Genomic DNA, 12,915 nt, shown 5'->3' with positions numbered 1-12,915 from the left:
AAACCAAGCCAAGCGATTTTAAGGTAAGTAAAAGTTCCAATCTTAAAACTGGAGAAAGCAGTACCAAAGATTTGTAACAAATTGTCTTAGTTTTTCACTATAAGAGAAACGTTTAAGAACGTTTGCTTAGAGGAAATAATGAACTAAGCCCATCTATAAGAGGAATGCCTTCAGACAATTAAAACAATGGCAACAAGTGATTTCTTTCTACACCTAAAAGTGAGCATCCCCGTTAGCATTGGGAAAAGAACAGCTTATTACTGAAGTACTTTTGGAGTGGCGGTTTCAACAACCCAGCCTTAGGTTCCAGGACCTACAGGACCTATAGATTCTCTGGCATAATAAAACATTGAACTCACAGCCAACACCACAATCACTCATGCCTGAGTGAAGCTGATGTAACAGACACTGAGTCCATGAGGCACATCACAGTCTTGTTGCCTTTAAAGCAGTAGACAGTATTTTGCTATACCTGGGGGCCATTTTAAATAGTGAAATCGCCAACAAAAAGTGCAGAAATGCAAAGAACATGGTACTGAAAAGACTATGAAAGGACACCTGTTTGTAGTAGGAGAGGAAACAAGGCATGGCATCCCCTCCAGCCTCCGTCAGAAACGTGCATGTCAGGCAGCTTGGCTCATTCACTGCTCTGTGCATGTCTGAAAATGACTGCATGTGGTGATTTTGGGGTTACAAATAAATTTTAGTAGGGAGGTTCTCAAATAGGAACTTCGTAAGTGAGGATCAAAACCACAATATTGGTGTTTACTTGAAAGACTAAAATTTTAAATGGCTTACAAAGAATAGTGGTTATATTTATAGAACATTTGATAAAACAGTCATGATTTGTACGTGCAACACCAACAAAAGCTGCTTGAAAATAAAAGTTTGCCTAAAGTAAAATTGGTGGCTAGGTTTGGTGGCTCACGCCTGTAATTCCAGCACTTTGGGAGGCTAAGGTGGGAGGATCACTGGAGTTCAAGACCAGACTGGATGACATAGCAAGACCTCGTTTATATTGAAAAAATAAAATAAGGCGTGGCATGCACCTGTAGTCCCAGCTACTCTGGAAGCTGAGGTGGGAAGATTTCTTGAGCCTGGGAGATTGAGGCTGCAGTAAGCATCAATGGCACCACTGCACTCAAAAAAAGATTCAATAACTGCAATAAACTTTGTAATCAAATGAGTTCAATTCAACTGTCACGTTAAGATGCCTTGAATTCTTTAGATTTTCTAGTTCCAATTTCTAGTTTTAATATCTCCACCTGTTAAAAAGAAGACAGCAATAAGTAACACCTTAGGGTAGAAAGCAGTTATTTCAAAAGAAAAGTAGTTTGAGATCCTAAAATGTAACTACTAGAAATAATTAACTTTCTTTTAGAAAGCTTTAAAGAAATGGTACCGATTTTTATTCTTATAGTGTACATATACATTTACACCTAATTTTAAGTAGCACACTAAATGATCCACATTCCCTTGGAGAATGATGGTCACATGTCTCTCAAACAGTATTTTGAATGATATTCCTTAAACATTTTAAGGGTATCTGGAAAATTAATGTATAGGAAGAACTTTTTACACATTTGTTAAAATGTCAGCACCCTCTGTCTACTAAGATGTTCTACTGATTTCACTTTACATCTTGTCTTTTTTTTTTTTTGCAATCACTGTTGTTCTTACCAGGAAAATCCCCAAGACACTTCCAAGAGTACCTGTATAATCCTGGATCTGATACCTGCAGTCACCCACACAAAGTCCTGGTGTTCCAGGCTTCTCACTAGCCAATAATACAACCCTACAACTCAGCAAAGAAAAGCATGGGTTGGTTTTTTTTCCCTAATCTTTAAATGAATGTAGTGCAAATACTTTTTTCACAACTTTGCTGTACAAAGAGGGCAAGTCTCCAGCTGCGTGGCTGATTATGACACAGTAGAAATTTCACTTTTATAACTAGTAATCCAAATGTTAGTATTTTTGAAAATATGGTGACAAGTATTTAAAAAAAAACTTTTAAAACTTAATTAGCTGGGAATGTCGTAGGTGGCTTTTCTAGTTGACTATTAAGTCACAGAAACACAACATATATTAACTACAAAACTAGTTTTGGTTTGAGTCAACATCCTGTGCTTTAGCAAATCACAAAGTAGGGTTTATACCAAGCCCACAGAAACTGCTTTTGACTAAAACATATAATTACCTCAAGTTCTACTTAGTAATACATATATACTGACTTATAATTTCAGCCTTCATTGAGCAAATAAACTTCAGCGTGCTCAAAAGAAGAGATTATTGCCAAACTAAGCGATCTTACTGGGGAATTTGGTTACACTGGGTATTTCATCCCCAGTATATGGGAACAATCACCTATTCCTAAAGGTCTATTTTTTTTTTTTTTTAAATAGTTCAGTTCTCTTTGGGATGCCTTTCTTGACCACTCCCATGGCATGAAGCTTCCAATCCTGCTACTGAGGTCAGACTAGTGGTTCGCTTCAGGAAATTTTGTCATCGTGTGCCCAGAGAGAGCAAACTGCTGATGGAGACACTGCAATTCGGCCTTTTCTTGTCATCATTCCTCAGTAGCTGGAGGGAGCAGTCTTTTGGGAAAGGCTGTGTGTTCAGGATCCCTAAAAAGATAGCACATGGGGAAATTACCTGCCAAGTGGTGTGTGTGTTTACACCTCTCTGGCCCTTTAGTTTTCCGCTGGGACACCCAGAACGCCAGTCCAGACACCGAGGAGCCGAGGAAACAGGACAGCAGACGGGGCTGCGGAGAGCGGCACAGTCACGGACAGTCTCCTTCGCCACGCCACCCACGGTTCCCACAGTTAAATACCGGTCTTCATTATATGTGAACACATGGCTCTTACGACAACTGTTTGGAGGAAAGTGATTCATGTGGTAAATAATATAACTAAATGAAATCTGATTTATTATACATTCCCCCAATTCTCTGCATCTTAACTTAAAAGCTTTAGCAAAAACTCTCATATTTGTCCCTTCCTGGTTTTTTTTTTTTCCCCCTTTAACAGGATTTCACTCTTGCCCAGGCTGGAATACAGTGGTGTGATCACGGCTCACTGCAGCCTCAACCTCCTGGGCTCAAGTGATCCTCCCACCTCAGCTTCCCAAGTAGCTGGAACTACCCAGCTGATTTTTTAAATTTTCAGTAGAGATGAGTTTTGCCTTGTTGCCCAGGCTAGTCTTGAATTCCTGGGCTCAAGAGATCCTCCCATCTTGGCCTCCCAAATTGTTGGTGTTAAAAGCGTGAACCACCACACTTGGCCTGTCACTTCTTTCTCATGTTAATTTTCATCTAAACTTCTATCAATGAAAACTTTCTCCATTCAAAGTACCGAATAGTTTTCTTCTCTTGCTAATTTCTTTTTTGCTACTAAAGATTTGTGTTTCTAGATATATGACCATAATTATTCCAACCTCTCCAATTTATAATTTAGTGTTCAAGCTTTTAAATTAAGGAACACTATGACAGCTGCTGATTAAGAAATCACATTTCTGTAATGATCAAAAACAATTTACCTTGGTCTGGCACGGTATTTTTTTTTTTTGTTAAAAGAAACACCAGTCAAATTTATTACAGTTATCCACAGTTAGCAATGATGATCTTCATGCAAATTGCTGCTCTTGCCATTCCTGGACCCAAAGTGTGCCATGACCTTCACAGTATTCATGCCATCTTTCACCTTGCCAAAGACCACACGTTTGCCATCCAACCACTCAGCCTTGGCCGTCTTGGCAGTGCAGATAAAAAACTGGGAAACGTTCATGCTGGGTTCAGCATTTGCCATGGACAAGATGCCAGGACCTGTATGCTTCAGGATGAAGTTCTTGTCATCAAATTTCTCCCTGCAGATGGACTTGCCACCAATGCTGTATGGCGTGTGAAGTCACCACTCTGACACACAAACCCTGGAATAATTCTGTGAAAGCAGGAACCCTTATAACCAAATCCCTTCTTTCCAGTGCTCAGAGCACGGAGGTTTTCTGCTGTCTTTGGAACTGCAAACAGCTCCAATCTGCTAACATAGTTTTATGGATTAGATGAACAGTCACTTCTTGGTTTCTAGGCCCCTTACCTCGAAGGAGACACAGCCCAAGGGCTTGCCATCGACGGCAATGTTGAAAAACATGGGGTTGACCATGGCTGGAAGCAAGGGGCTCTGGGCGGCAGCATCTGCAAAGCTCACACCCTTCTTTTCAAAAGTCAGCTTCGTTAGCTACTCGGAAGAATGACTAGTTAAAACATTTTCCCCTAGTATTTCTTTTCTTTTTTTTGAGACGGAGCTTTGTTCTTGTTGCCCAGGCTGGAGTGCAGTGGTGTAATCTCAGCTCACTTCAACCTCTGCCTCCTGGGTTCAAGCGATTCTCCTGCCTCGGCCTCCTGAGTAGCTGGGACTACAGATGTGTGCCACCACGTTCAGCTAATTTTTTGTATTTTTAATGGAGACGGGGTTTCACCATGTTAGCCAGTATGGTCTCGATCTCCTGACCTCGTGATCCACCTGCCTCAGCCTCCCAATGTGCTGGGATTATAGGCATGAGCCACCGCACCCAGCCCTCCCCTAGTATTTCTTAAAAGACAAAGAGCAAACAATCTACTTGCTACAGAATCAGGATATATTTTCCTATACATATTAAGCTACAGAAGGTAGATTCAAAGGCAGTGGCTGTTATGGAAACCTACTTGAGGCTGTCTGCTAACACACAGTGTGCAAAGCAAAACACATTTTCTGCTTCAATAACTCCTCATATTGCATCTATCTGTAGAGTTTATTTCAGTAAAACTGTTTACTTACCATTTCACGAATCAAAGTATTAAGTAGCTTGAGAAAATCATATTAATCTTTATACCCTACATATGGCTATAAAAATACATTTATAATTTTAAAAATTGTTTTAAACATTTTTTACCTACCAACTAAAGATATAGAGTAACTAGAAGCAACACAAGACTACAATTCCACACTCTAAAAAATAACTGCCTCATATTCCTGACTTCTACCTCCAGGAAGTGAGGACAGCAGAGTGTGCGTTTAATCACTTTCTAACACTTAGCGGTCTGCAAAAGCTTTGCATTAGCCTGCTCCTTTGACCCAAAAGAACAGCAAGCAAGTAAAAAAGAAGAAATGGTTACCAAAGTCATGGTATTAAATCTGCTTAAACTCTCGGCCGGGCGCGGTGGCTCAAGCCTGTAATCCCAGCACTTTGGGAGGCCGAGACGAACGGATCACAAGGTCAGGAGATCGAGACCATCCTGGCTAACATGGTGAAACCCCGTCTCTACTAAAAATACAAAAAACTAGCCGGGCGAGGTGGCGGGCGCCTGTAGTCCCAGCTACTCGGGAGGCTGAGGCAGGGGAATGGCGTGAACCCGGGAGGCGGAGCTTGCAGTGAGCTGAGATCCGGCCACTGCACTCCAGCCTGGGCGACAGAGCGAGACTCCATCTCAAAAAAAAAAAAAAAAAAATCTGTTTAAACTCTAATCAAGAAAACTGGTTATTTCAACAATAAAAATTAAAATAATACATCTTTCACCCTTTTAATTGTAAAGATTAAATTGTAACTGAAATCAATATAACAGATTCTCAGTCTGCCTACTCATTTTCCTTAACAAGGCAATGAAGAACTTAATGCTCATGTGCAATATAGAATCTTAGGTTTTTATTTGTAGGAAAAAATAAACAGATTTCCCTCCCCATCAAGGCGTCACAAGAAATGAGGCAATAAAGGGAAAAATGCAAATCCTAAAGTCATCTAGTGACTTTCTCCTAATTCTAAACAAAGAAAAAGTGCTCTCAGGTTTTGAAATCTCCACATACAACACAGATGGGCAAAAAAGCTATAGACATCTCAGTTACAAGTTTCAAGTTCTTAAAAAAAAAAAAAAAAAAAACAAAACAACAAACCTTTCCTCCAGGGAAAGCCCGTGTGATCGATTACCGAATTGAATTATACAGTTCCACTTCAACTAGTCTAAAATTGATGTGATTAGGCAAAACCTTGAAAAATAGAATTAACCAGTTTTTTACAGTACCATAGCAGCCAGTCTATTATACAGAAACACCACCTGTCCTTTACATTAGAGTACTTGCCCCAGTTGTCTTTGTAAGTCTGAAGCAACACACTGTTCATAGTAAATTTTAGTAGATAAATATATGAGGACTAATTGAAAAGTCTCTTTAAGAAGAAAATATCTTAGTCCTTTGTATATCAAATGAGAATCTAATAGGTAAAATAATATACATTATTTTCAAATATACAAATTATGTGCTAAAGTAAAAAAAATAAAATGTCCTTTAGTTCAAGCCAAACTTCTGCCGGTGCCACTTCAGTGGGCACGTGCGCTAGGAGATGGGTCCTCCATGCCGAGAGTCACTCCTGCCGGCTTCTGCAAGAGAACGACACAAGCTACTCCATCAGGAGAAGAGGGCAGCATATTCCGAGTTTCAACTACACAAACACAGTTACTCACTTGGAGATAATTCAAGATGGTAAACAGAAAACTTTTTTTCTTTTTTTTGAGATGGAGTCTCACTCTGTTGCCCAGGCTGGAGTGCAATGGCGCCATCTCGGCTCACTGCAACCTCCACCTCCCAGGTTCAAGCAATTCTCCTGCCTCAGCCTCCTGGGTAGCTAGGATTACAGGCACCCACCACCACACTCAGTGATCTTTTGCATTTTTAGTAGAGATGAGGTTTCACCATGTTGGCCAGGCTAGTCTCGAACTCCTGACCTCAGGTGATCCACCCACCTCAGCCTCGTAAAGTGGAGAAAACACCTTCTCCAGGGTCTACCATTACATGCAGGATTAGAGGCATGAGCCACCATGCCCGGCTAACAGAAAATTTTAAATAAAACATACATGGAAAACTGATAACCCATTGATAGTCAACAAGAAAAACTGGTAAACATCTTTGTCATATGAGGAGTTTTCTAGCATTAGCCTAGCCAACATTAATCTCATCAGAAGATCAGTCTTTAAAGACAGTCAGAGATGGTGGTACCAGAAGATGTTCCCAAAAGTTGAACAAGTAGCTAAGGTGATGGTGACGCTGCCACCAATGAAAATAGCCAGTATTTATATTGACCCTAAGAGGGAGAGATTAACACGTCACCAGCCCTGGTGTATAGATGGTAAGGAAGAGGAGGAGCTGGTACTGAAATCCAGACAGTTGCTATTACTACGTATACAAAAATCACTCCACACAAAAGGCTCTTAGAATAGAATACTTCCTTCAAGATAGCAGTAGAACCCACTACTTTTTATTTTGCCAATTTAAAGTTTCTCTTTTGAGACAGGGTCTCTCTCTCTCTCACCCAGGCTGGAGTGCAGTGACATGATCACGGCCATGGCTCACTGCATCCTTGACCTGCTGGGTTCAAGTGATCCTCCTACCTCAGCTTCCCAGACAGCTGGGACTACAGGCACATGCCACTATTCTATGCCCTGCTAATGTTTTGTAGAGACAGGGTTTCTGTACGTTCCCCAGGCTGGCCTCATGCGATGTAATCTGCTCCCACCCCACCTCCAAAAGTGCTAGGATTATAATTGTGTGCCACCATGTCCAGCCTAAAGTTTCTATTAAATGGTGAAATAACGTAAGTAATCTCAAAATGTTTCCTCTTGCTTTATAAATATAAAATGTGTATTTACTGTTTAAATTGACAAAAACTGTATATATTTATGGTATACAACATGATGTTCTGAAACACGCATACATTGTGGAATGGCTCAATCACACTAATTCATGTGCATTACCTGACATATTTATTCAAAGTGAGAACATTTAAAATCTACTCTTTGGGCATCTTTCAAGAATACTATGCATTGTTATGAACTGTAGTCACCATGCTGTATAATGGAGTTCTTGAACTTACTCCTAACTGATACTTTGCACCTTTTGATCAGTATCTCTCCAATCCCCCCCACACCCAATCAAATATTTTGCACTCCCTTCAAGGAGGTGAAGTAGGTGGAGAGTGACGTAACTGGACACTGGAAGGTGCACTTCTGCAGGAAAACACCTTCTCCAGGGTCTACCATAGTAACTTCCACACTCATTTCCTAGTTGCTCCTAAGAGTCTAGTAAATGTTTTCTCAACTATAAGTGAAACTACATTTTATTCTGGAGGTATTAATGCCTGATTTTTCTAATTTAGTGTTTTTCAATTTATACTGTTACCGTTACAAGGCTGAAAGAACATTAACAGATATAGTCAACTTGCTGATGCACAATACTTGGGAATTTAAAAAAAGGACAAAGAGAGAAAAACAGAATGTGAGCCCCACATGGAGTTGGGTGGGGAATGGGGGAAACTGGCTGCTTCAGAAGGTATCTGACATTCTGCTGCTTTGGAAACCTAGCTGCTGCTTCCACCTTCTTTATTTCTACCCATGATTTCAAATTGTATTATCTTTGTTCTATGAGGGCAGTTCAGGACAGCCAATGGTAAACTGTAATGCACTGCAAGTTAACAAGGTAGCAAGAATGCAGAAAACTCTGGAGGCTGCTCTTGAAGGACATTTAGTCAGAATAAGAGTCTTAGTATCTCCAGGGTGCTCATGTACTAGAGAAGGCAAAGTTAGTTTTCTTTCTGGAGTTGGAAGGCAATGGCCAAATCACACAGGTATGCATTCTGGCTCCATAGAAAGACATTCTTAAAAATAAGAGCCATTTACCAACAGAACATGCTGCTTTGTAAGGTGGCCCAGTCTTAGCTGGAGAGCTGGTTAGGAGAATGCCTACACCAATCAATCGCTACAATTTTATAATTCTCCGAAATCTATTCTCCTTTTTTCTTCCACAATGCATTCTTTTCTTCCTCTGGTGCTGTTAATACTTACATTGTAATATTTCCACCTGTTTTTGCCTCACGGATCCTAAATGTGCCACAAAGAAACTGACTTAGTTTCAATCTTACTGCTTTGGAAAAATATGCTTCCTCTTCTAGGATGACAAAATTCAAAATCTGAAGCATCGATTCTTCCCATTTAAAATAACCTTTAAGTGAATCCAATTCCAATAAAAATTCTGAGATTTTCTTTTACTTGGCAAAATGATTTTAGAATTAATCTTTAAAAAATGTAGAATAGGCCAGGTGTGGTGGCTCATGCCTGTAATCCCAGCACTTTGGGACGCCAAGGAGGGCACATCACCTGAGGCCAGCAAATCACTTGAACCCAGGAGGCGAAGGCTGCAGTGAGCTGAGATCACGCCACCGTACTCCAGACTGGCCGACAGAGCAAGACTCCATCTCAAACAAAAACAATAACAATAACAATAATAATAATAGAGAATAGCCCAGGAATTTTTTTTAAAAGAAGAATAAAGATAAAGGAATTTGCCTTGCAAATATCAAAACATATTATTTGTAATTATTATTCACTAAACAATATTAGGACAACTGATTAAACACTTAGGTTTAACAAGTGGAATAAAAGGGAAAAAATAGATTAGTTAAATCTCTCCTCACACCTTAAACTATATATACTAAGATTTCAATGTAAAATACAAAACCCACAAATACTCGCAAAGTACAGGTCAATATCTTTATAATCCTAAGATAAGAAAGGCCTTCCTAAGTCAGCATGCAATCAAAGGCAGAATCATGAGAGAATGGGAAACTAAACTACATAGTTTCTATCTGGAAAGTACAATGAAAAGCCAAAGGATACAGAAACTGGGGGAGAAATACACAAAATATATGACAAAGCCCTAGTATTTTCAGTGTATAAAAAGCTCTAAGGATCAATATGAAAAAATAAATAAATTAAAAAAAAAAAAAAAGAAAAGAAAAAATTACTATCTTCATAAAAAAATAAGCAAGGGATAAAATAAGCAGTTCATCAAAGAATAAAGATGACCAATAATCTGAAAAGAGGATTAACCTCATCGGTAATAAAAAAAATGCGATTAGTCTAGACAACATGGTGAGACTTCATCAATTCAAAAAAATTTAAAAAGTTAGCTAGATGTGGTGGCACATGCCTGTGGTCCCAGCTACTTGGGAGGCAGAGGTGGCAGGACTAGTTAAGCCTGGGAATTTGAGGCTGCAGTGAGCTGTGTTCTCATCAGTATACTCCAGCCAAGGTGACAGAGCAACACCCTGCCTCAAAAAGTAAAACAAAACACACAAAAAAAAACAAACAAAAAATACATGCAGTTCACTACATTTTACCTATCAGAGTGACAGAAAGCAATTAGACAAGTGGTAAGTATATATACATAATGATTTCAAAGTGCTAGTGATAATAAACACCCATGAATAGTTTCAAGAAATTATAGAAAATTCAAAATGTAGTACTATGTAGCTGTAAAAAAATCACCTATTTATCAACATAGAAAGAGCTTCATACCTTAAGTAAAACGTAGATTATATTTAATTCCTGGTTATTTATTCTTTGATAGCTCAAACTCAAGCAATCCTCCCACCTTAATCTCCCAAAGCCCTGAGATTACAGGTGTGAGCCACCACACCTGGCCACATGCCATTGTTTTATAATTTGCACACCGCTCACCTAGCAATGCCGTATTTTCCCCTGCATCTCCTTTAAAGCTGGCATCGCACTGTGGCTCCGATTCAGCGGGGGAGGCTGATGGTGGGCTGCTCTCATCACTTCCGTCGTCCTCTGGTAAAGTTAGACTCAAATTTGCAGCCAGATCCCTTCCAGAAGGAGATTCTGGAGCAGGCATGTCCTGGACATCTCCAGGCTCTCCCTTGAGAATTAGAACAGAAGAAAAACATGATCAAAGCTTATCTATCATCTGGCTCGTAATTCACACACGATATTATGTACTTCTATACAATGAATCTGGCAAAAAGCACAACGTCTCCCTTATCTAGTATCACAAGAAAATGAATTCTTTCTCGACAACCAACCTCCTAAGGCCTACAAGTTTTTTATTCTAAAAAACATTTCCCCTCCTTGATACAAGCAATGCCACCTTTTAAACTACTGACAGAAAGTGAAGCTTTCCTCCACTTCCTTGCCTTCCTGGACAGAGGATATGAGGCCATAGCCATGAACTCTGATTACCACCCTGTGCTGGTTTACAGTGAGGCACTAGGGTTTCAGAGATAAACAAGGCTTTTGAACAACAGATGCCTTCAGACTGTATTATTTTCTTGAAAAAGTTACTCTGGCTCCTTCCATATGGACAGGGTGGTGATCAGCTGTAGTTTGCCTCCACCTTCCCTCCCGCTTCCATTTGCTGCTTTAAAGAAAGGAAAACAGTGAAAGTGGAGGGCTGGAGACGCTATCAGCAACACTACATTAAGTCTCAACATTTGGGGAACAGCTAGAAACCTCATTTGATTAATACCAGAGTCAAAGCTGTGTTGTAAGTGGATGGAACTCCTGGTAAAGTGACTTATTAGATGAGGGGTTGCTGCAGGTTCACTATGACCATCTGGCTCAGCATCTCACCATTGCTTCAAGTAAAAACACCACTCACAGGCACTCCACCTCCCTCCACCGGGCTGCGCCCCCAACAGCCGTGCTCCACCTGGTTCTAGAACCTGCCCCTCCTGCCTCACCAGCAACGTAACGCCCTCCCATCCCTGCTCCTGACACACCAAGCAACAAATCCTGTGGCTGTGACATCACAATACCCAAACTTCTGCCAGCCTAGCCCCAACCTGTTTACCTATATCTGCTAACTTAACTACCTGCCAACCTCCAACCCTGTCTGTTCACTCCCCAGACACAGCATTAGCCTCAAGACTTTGGTGTGTCTGACGGATAATGCAACACCCAGCTCAACTGCCCTCTCAAATGCACTTGCTCCACCTTCCAATTTCTACCTGGCAGCAGGCCGTGTGACCCCTCCTCTGTGCTCCCACAGGCAGCACTTCAAACAGGTCTCTCTGGCCGTGTCGTGTCTGTGTGCGTGCCCTGACCCCCCACCAGTCCAGAAAGTGAAATCCTCAAGAGCCCGTGAGGGGAGGGGCTGTGTCTTACTCATCTTGGTCTCCCCAGAGCCAAGTGCAGATCTAGCACCTCAGATGTCATTTCTTTGACCCATCCTTGCCAAATGAATGAAAACAAGTGACAAGGATCACTGAAATAGCTGTAAACCTTTAAAGTCTGTGTGGTGGACTGAGGCTGACTCTCACTAGTTATGGGGAAATAGAGAACTAGTTACTCCAAGAGGGCACAGCATGGCTAACTAAAGCATCCACTGCAGGAGGGGGTCAACAGGTCCACAGAAAAGGGTGTACTGTCTAAAGATTCAAAAGTCAAAGACAAGACAGTAAGTTTCTGAGGTTTAATGTTACTATAGGTTCTGTTCATCAAAAAATAAATTAGGCATTCTGGGGATACATATTCTAGCTCTCTGAAATTAACATTCTAAGAAAGCAACTCAACCTTATGTGAGATGAAGAGTCTTAATTTTTAATATATGAAATATATAGCTTATTTCCACAAACAAAACTCATGAGGATTAAAGTCCCTGTGCTACAGTCAGTGAAATTCCTTTCATACAAACATCCAGAAATGAAAAGCATGTTAAACTACTGACTGATGAAGAAAACAACTTAGAATATGCTTTAGAGTGTATCTAATGAAGAGTTCTAAAACCTTGCCAAGAAAGAAATCCATCAAGCTCCCTGTATGCTATTATTTAAAATGCTGTCCCCACAAAGGGTCATCCTCTCATCTAAGCTACAGTTTCTGCAGTAAAGAGGGATGAGCCAGGTTCATTAAGAAAGCATGTTATGCCATGCTAAACACAGCTACAATTATTGAAAACCATGAATATGTGAAGAAATTCTAGAAGAGAGACAAATTTTCTGGACATCAAAATAGTCTGTTTCTAGTAAGACCATTCTTGAACACTGACCCCCACCTTCCTGTGAGCACACAGTGAAGGCGTTCTGGAACTCACATTTAAA

The 12,915-nt window shown here is 40.4% G+C and overlaps 1 protein-coding gene and 1 non-coding gene across 6 annotated transcripts in view; both read right to left on the bottom strand.

Moving 5' to 3' along the window:
• The window catches only part of RNF149 (ring finger protein 149), a 48,984-nt gene that overhangs the window by 10,985 nt on the left and 25,084 nt on the right, over nt 1–12,915 (bottom strand). For 2 of the 5 annotated variants that reach the window (XM_017947806.2, XM_021925124.1), the window contains 2 exons: nt 10,538–10,736; nt 1,172–2,872 (listed from right to left, as the gene is read on the bottom strand). In XM_017947806.2, the coding sequence (XP_017803295.1) occupies nt 2,826–2,872; nt 10,538–10,736 (246 nt within the window). In that variant the 3' untranslated portion in view covers nt 1,172–2,825. Of the gene's footprint in view, nt 1–1,160; nt 2,873–5,657; nt 6,407–10,537; nt 10,737–12,915 lie in introns of those variants that run through there. The other 3 variants (XR_001894346.3, XR_004178364.1, XM_003909045.5) reach the window with 3 other exon arrangements.
• Nucleotides 2,465–2,578, bottom strand: LOC116270431. The gene has a single exon (XR_004178466.1). It is a non-coding gene; the product is annotated as a small nucleolar RNA SNORD89 (small nucleolar RNA).

This window comes from Papio anubis, chromosome 14 (assembly GCF_008728515.1).
Source record: "Papio anubis isolate 15944 chromosome 14, Panubis1.0, whole genome shotgun sequence".
Taxonomy (NCBI): Eukaryota; Metazoa; Chordata; class Mammalia; order Primates; family Cercopithecidae; genus Papio; species Papio anubis.
This window is presented reverse-complemented; position numbering and strand designations above follow the sequence as displayed.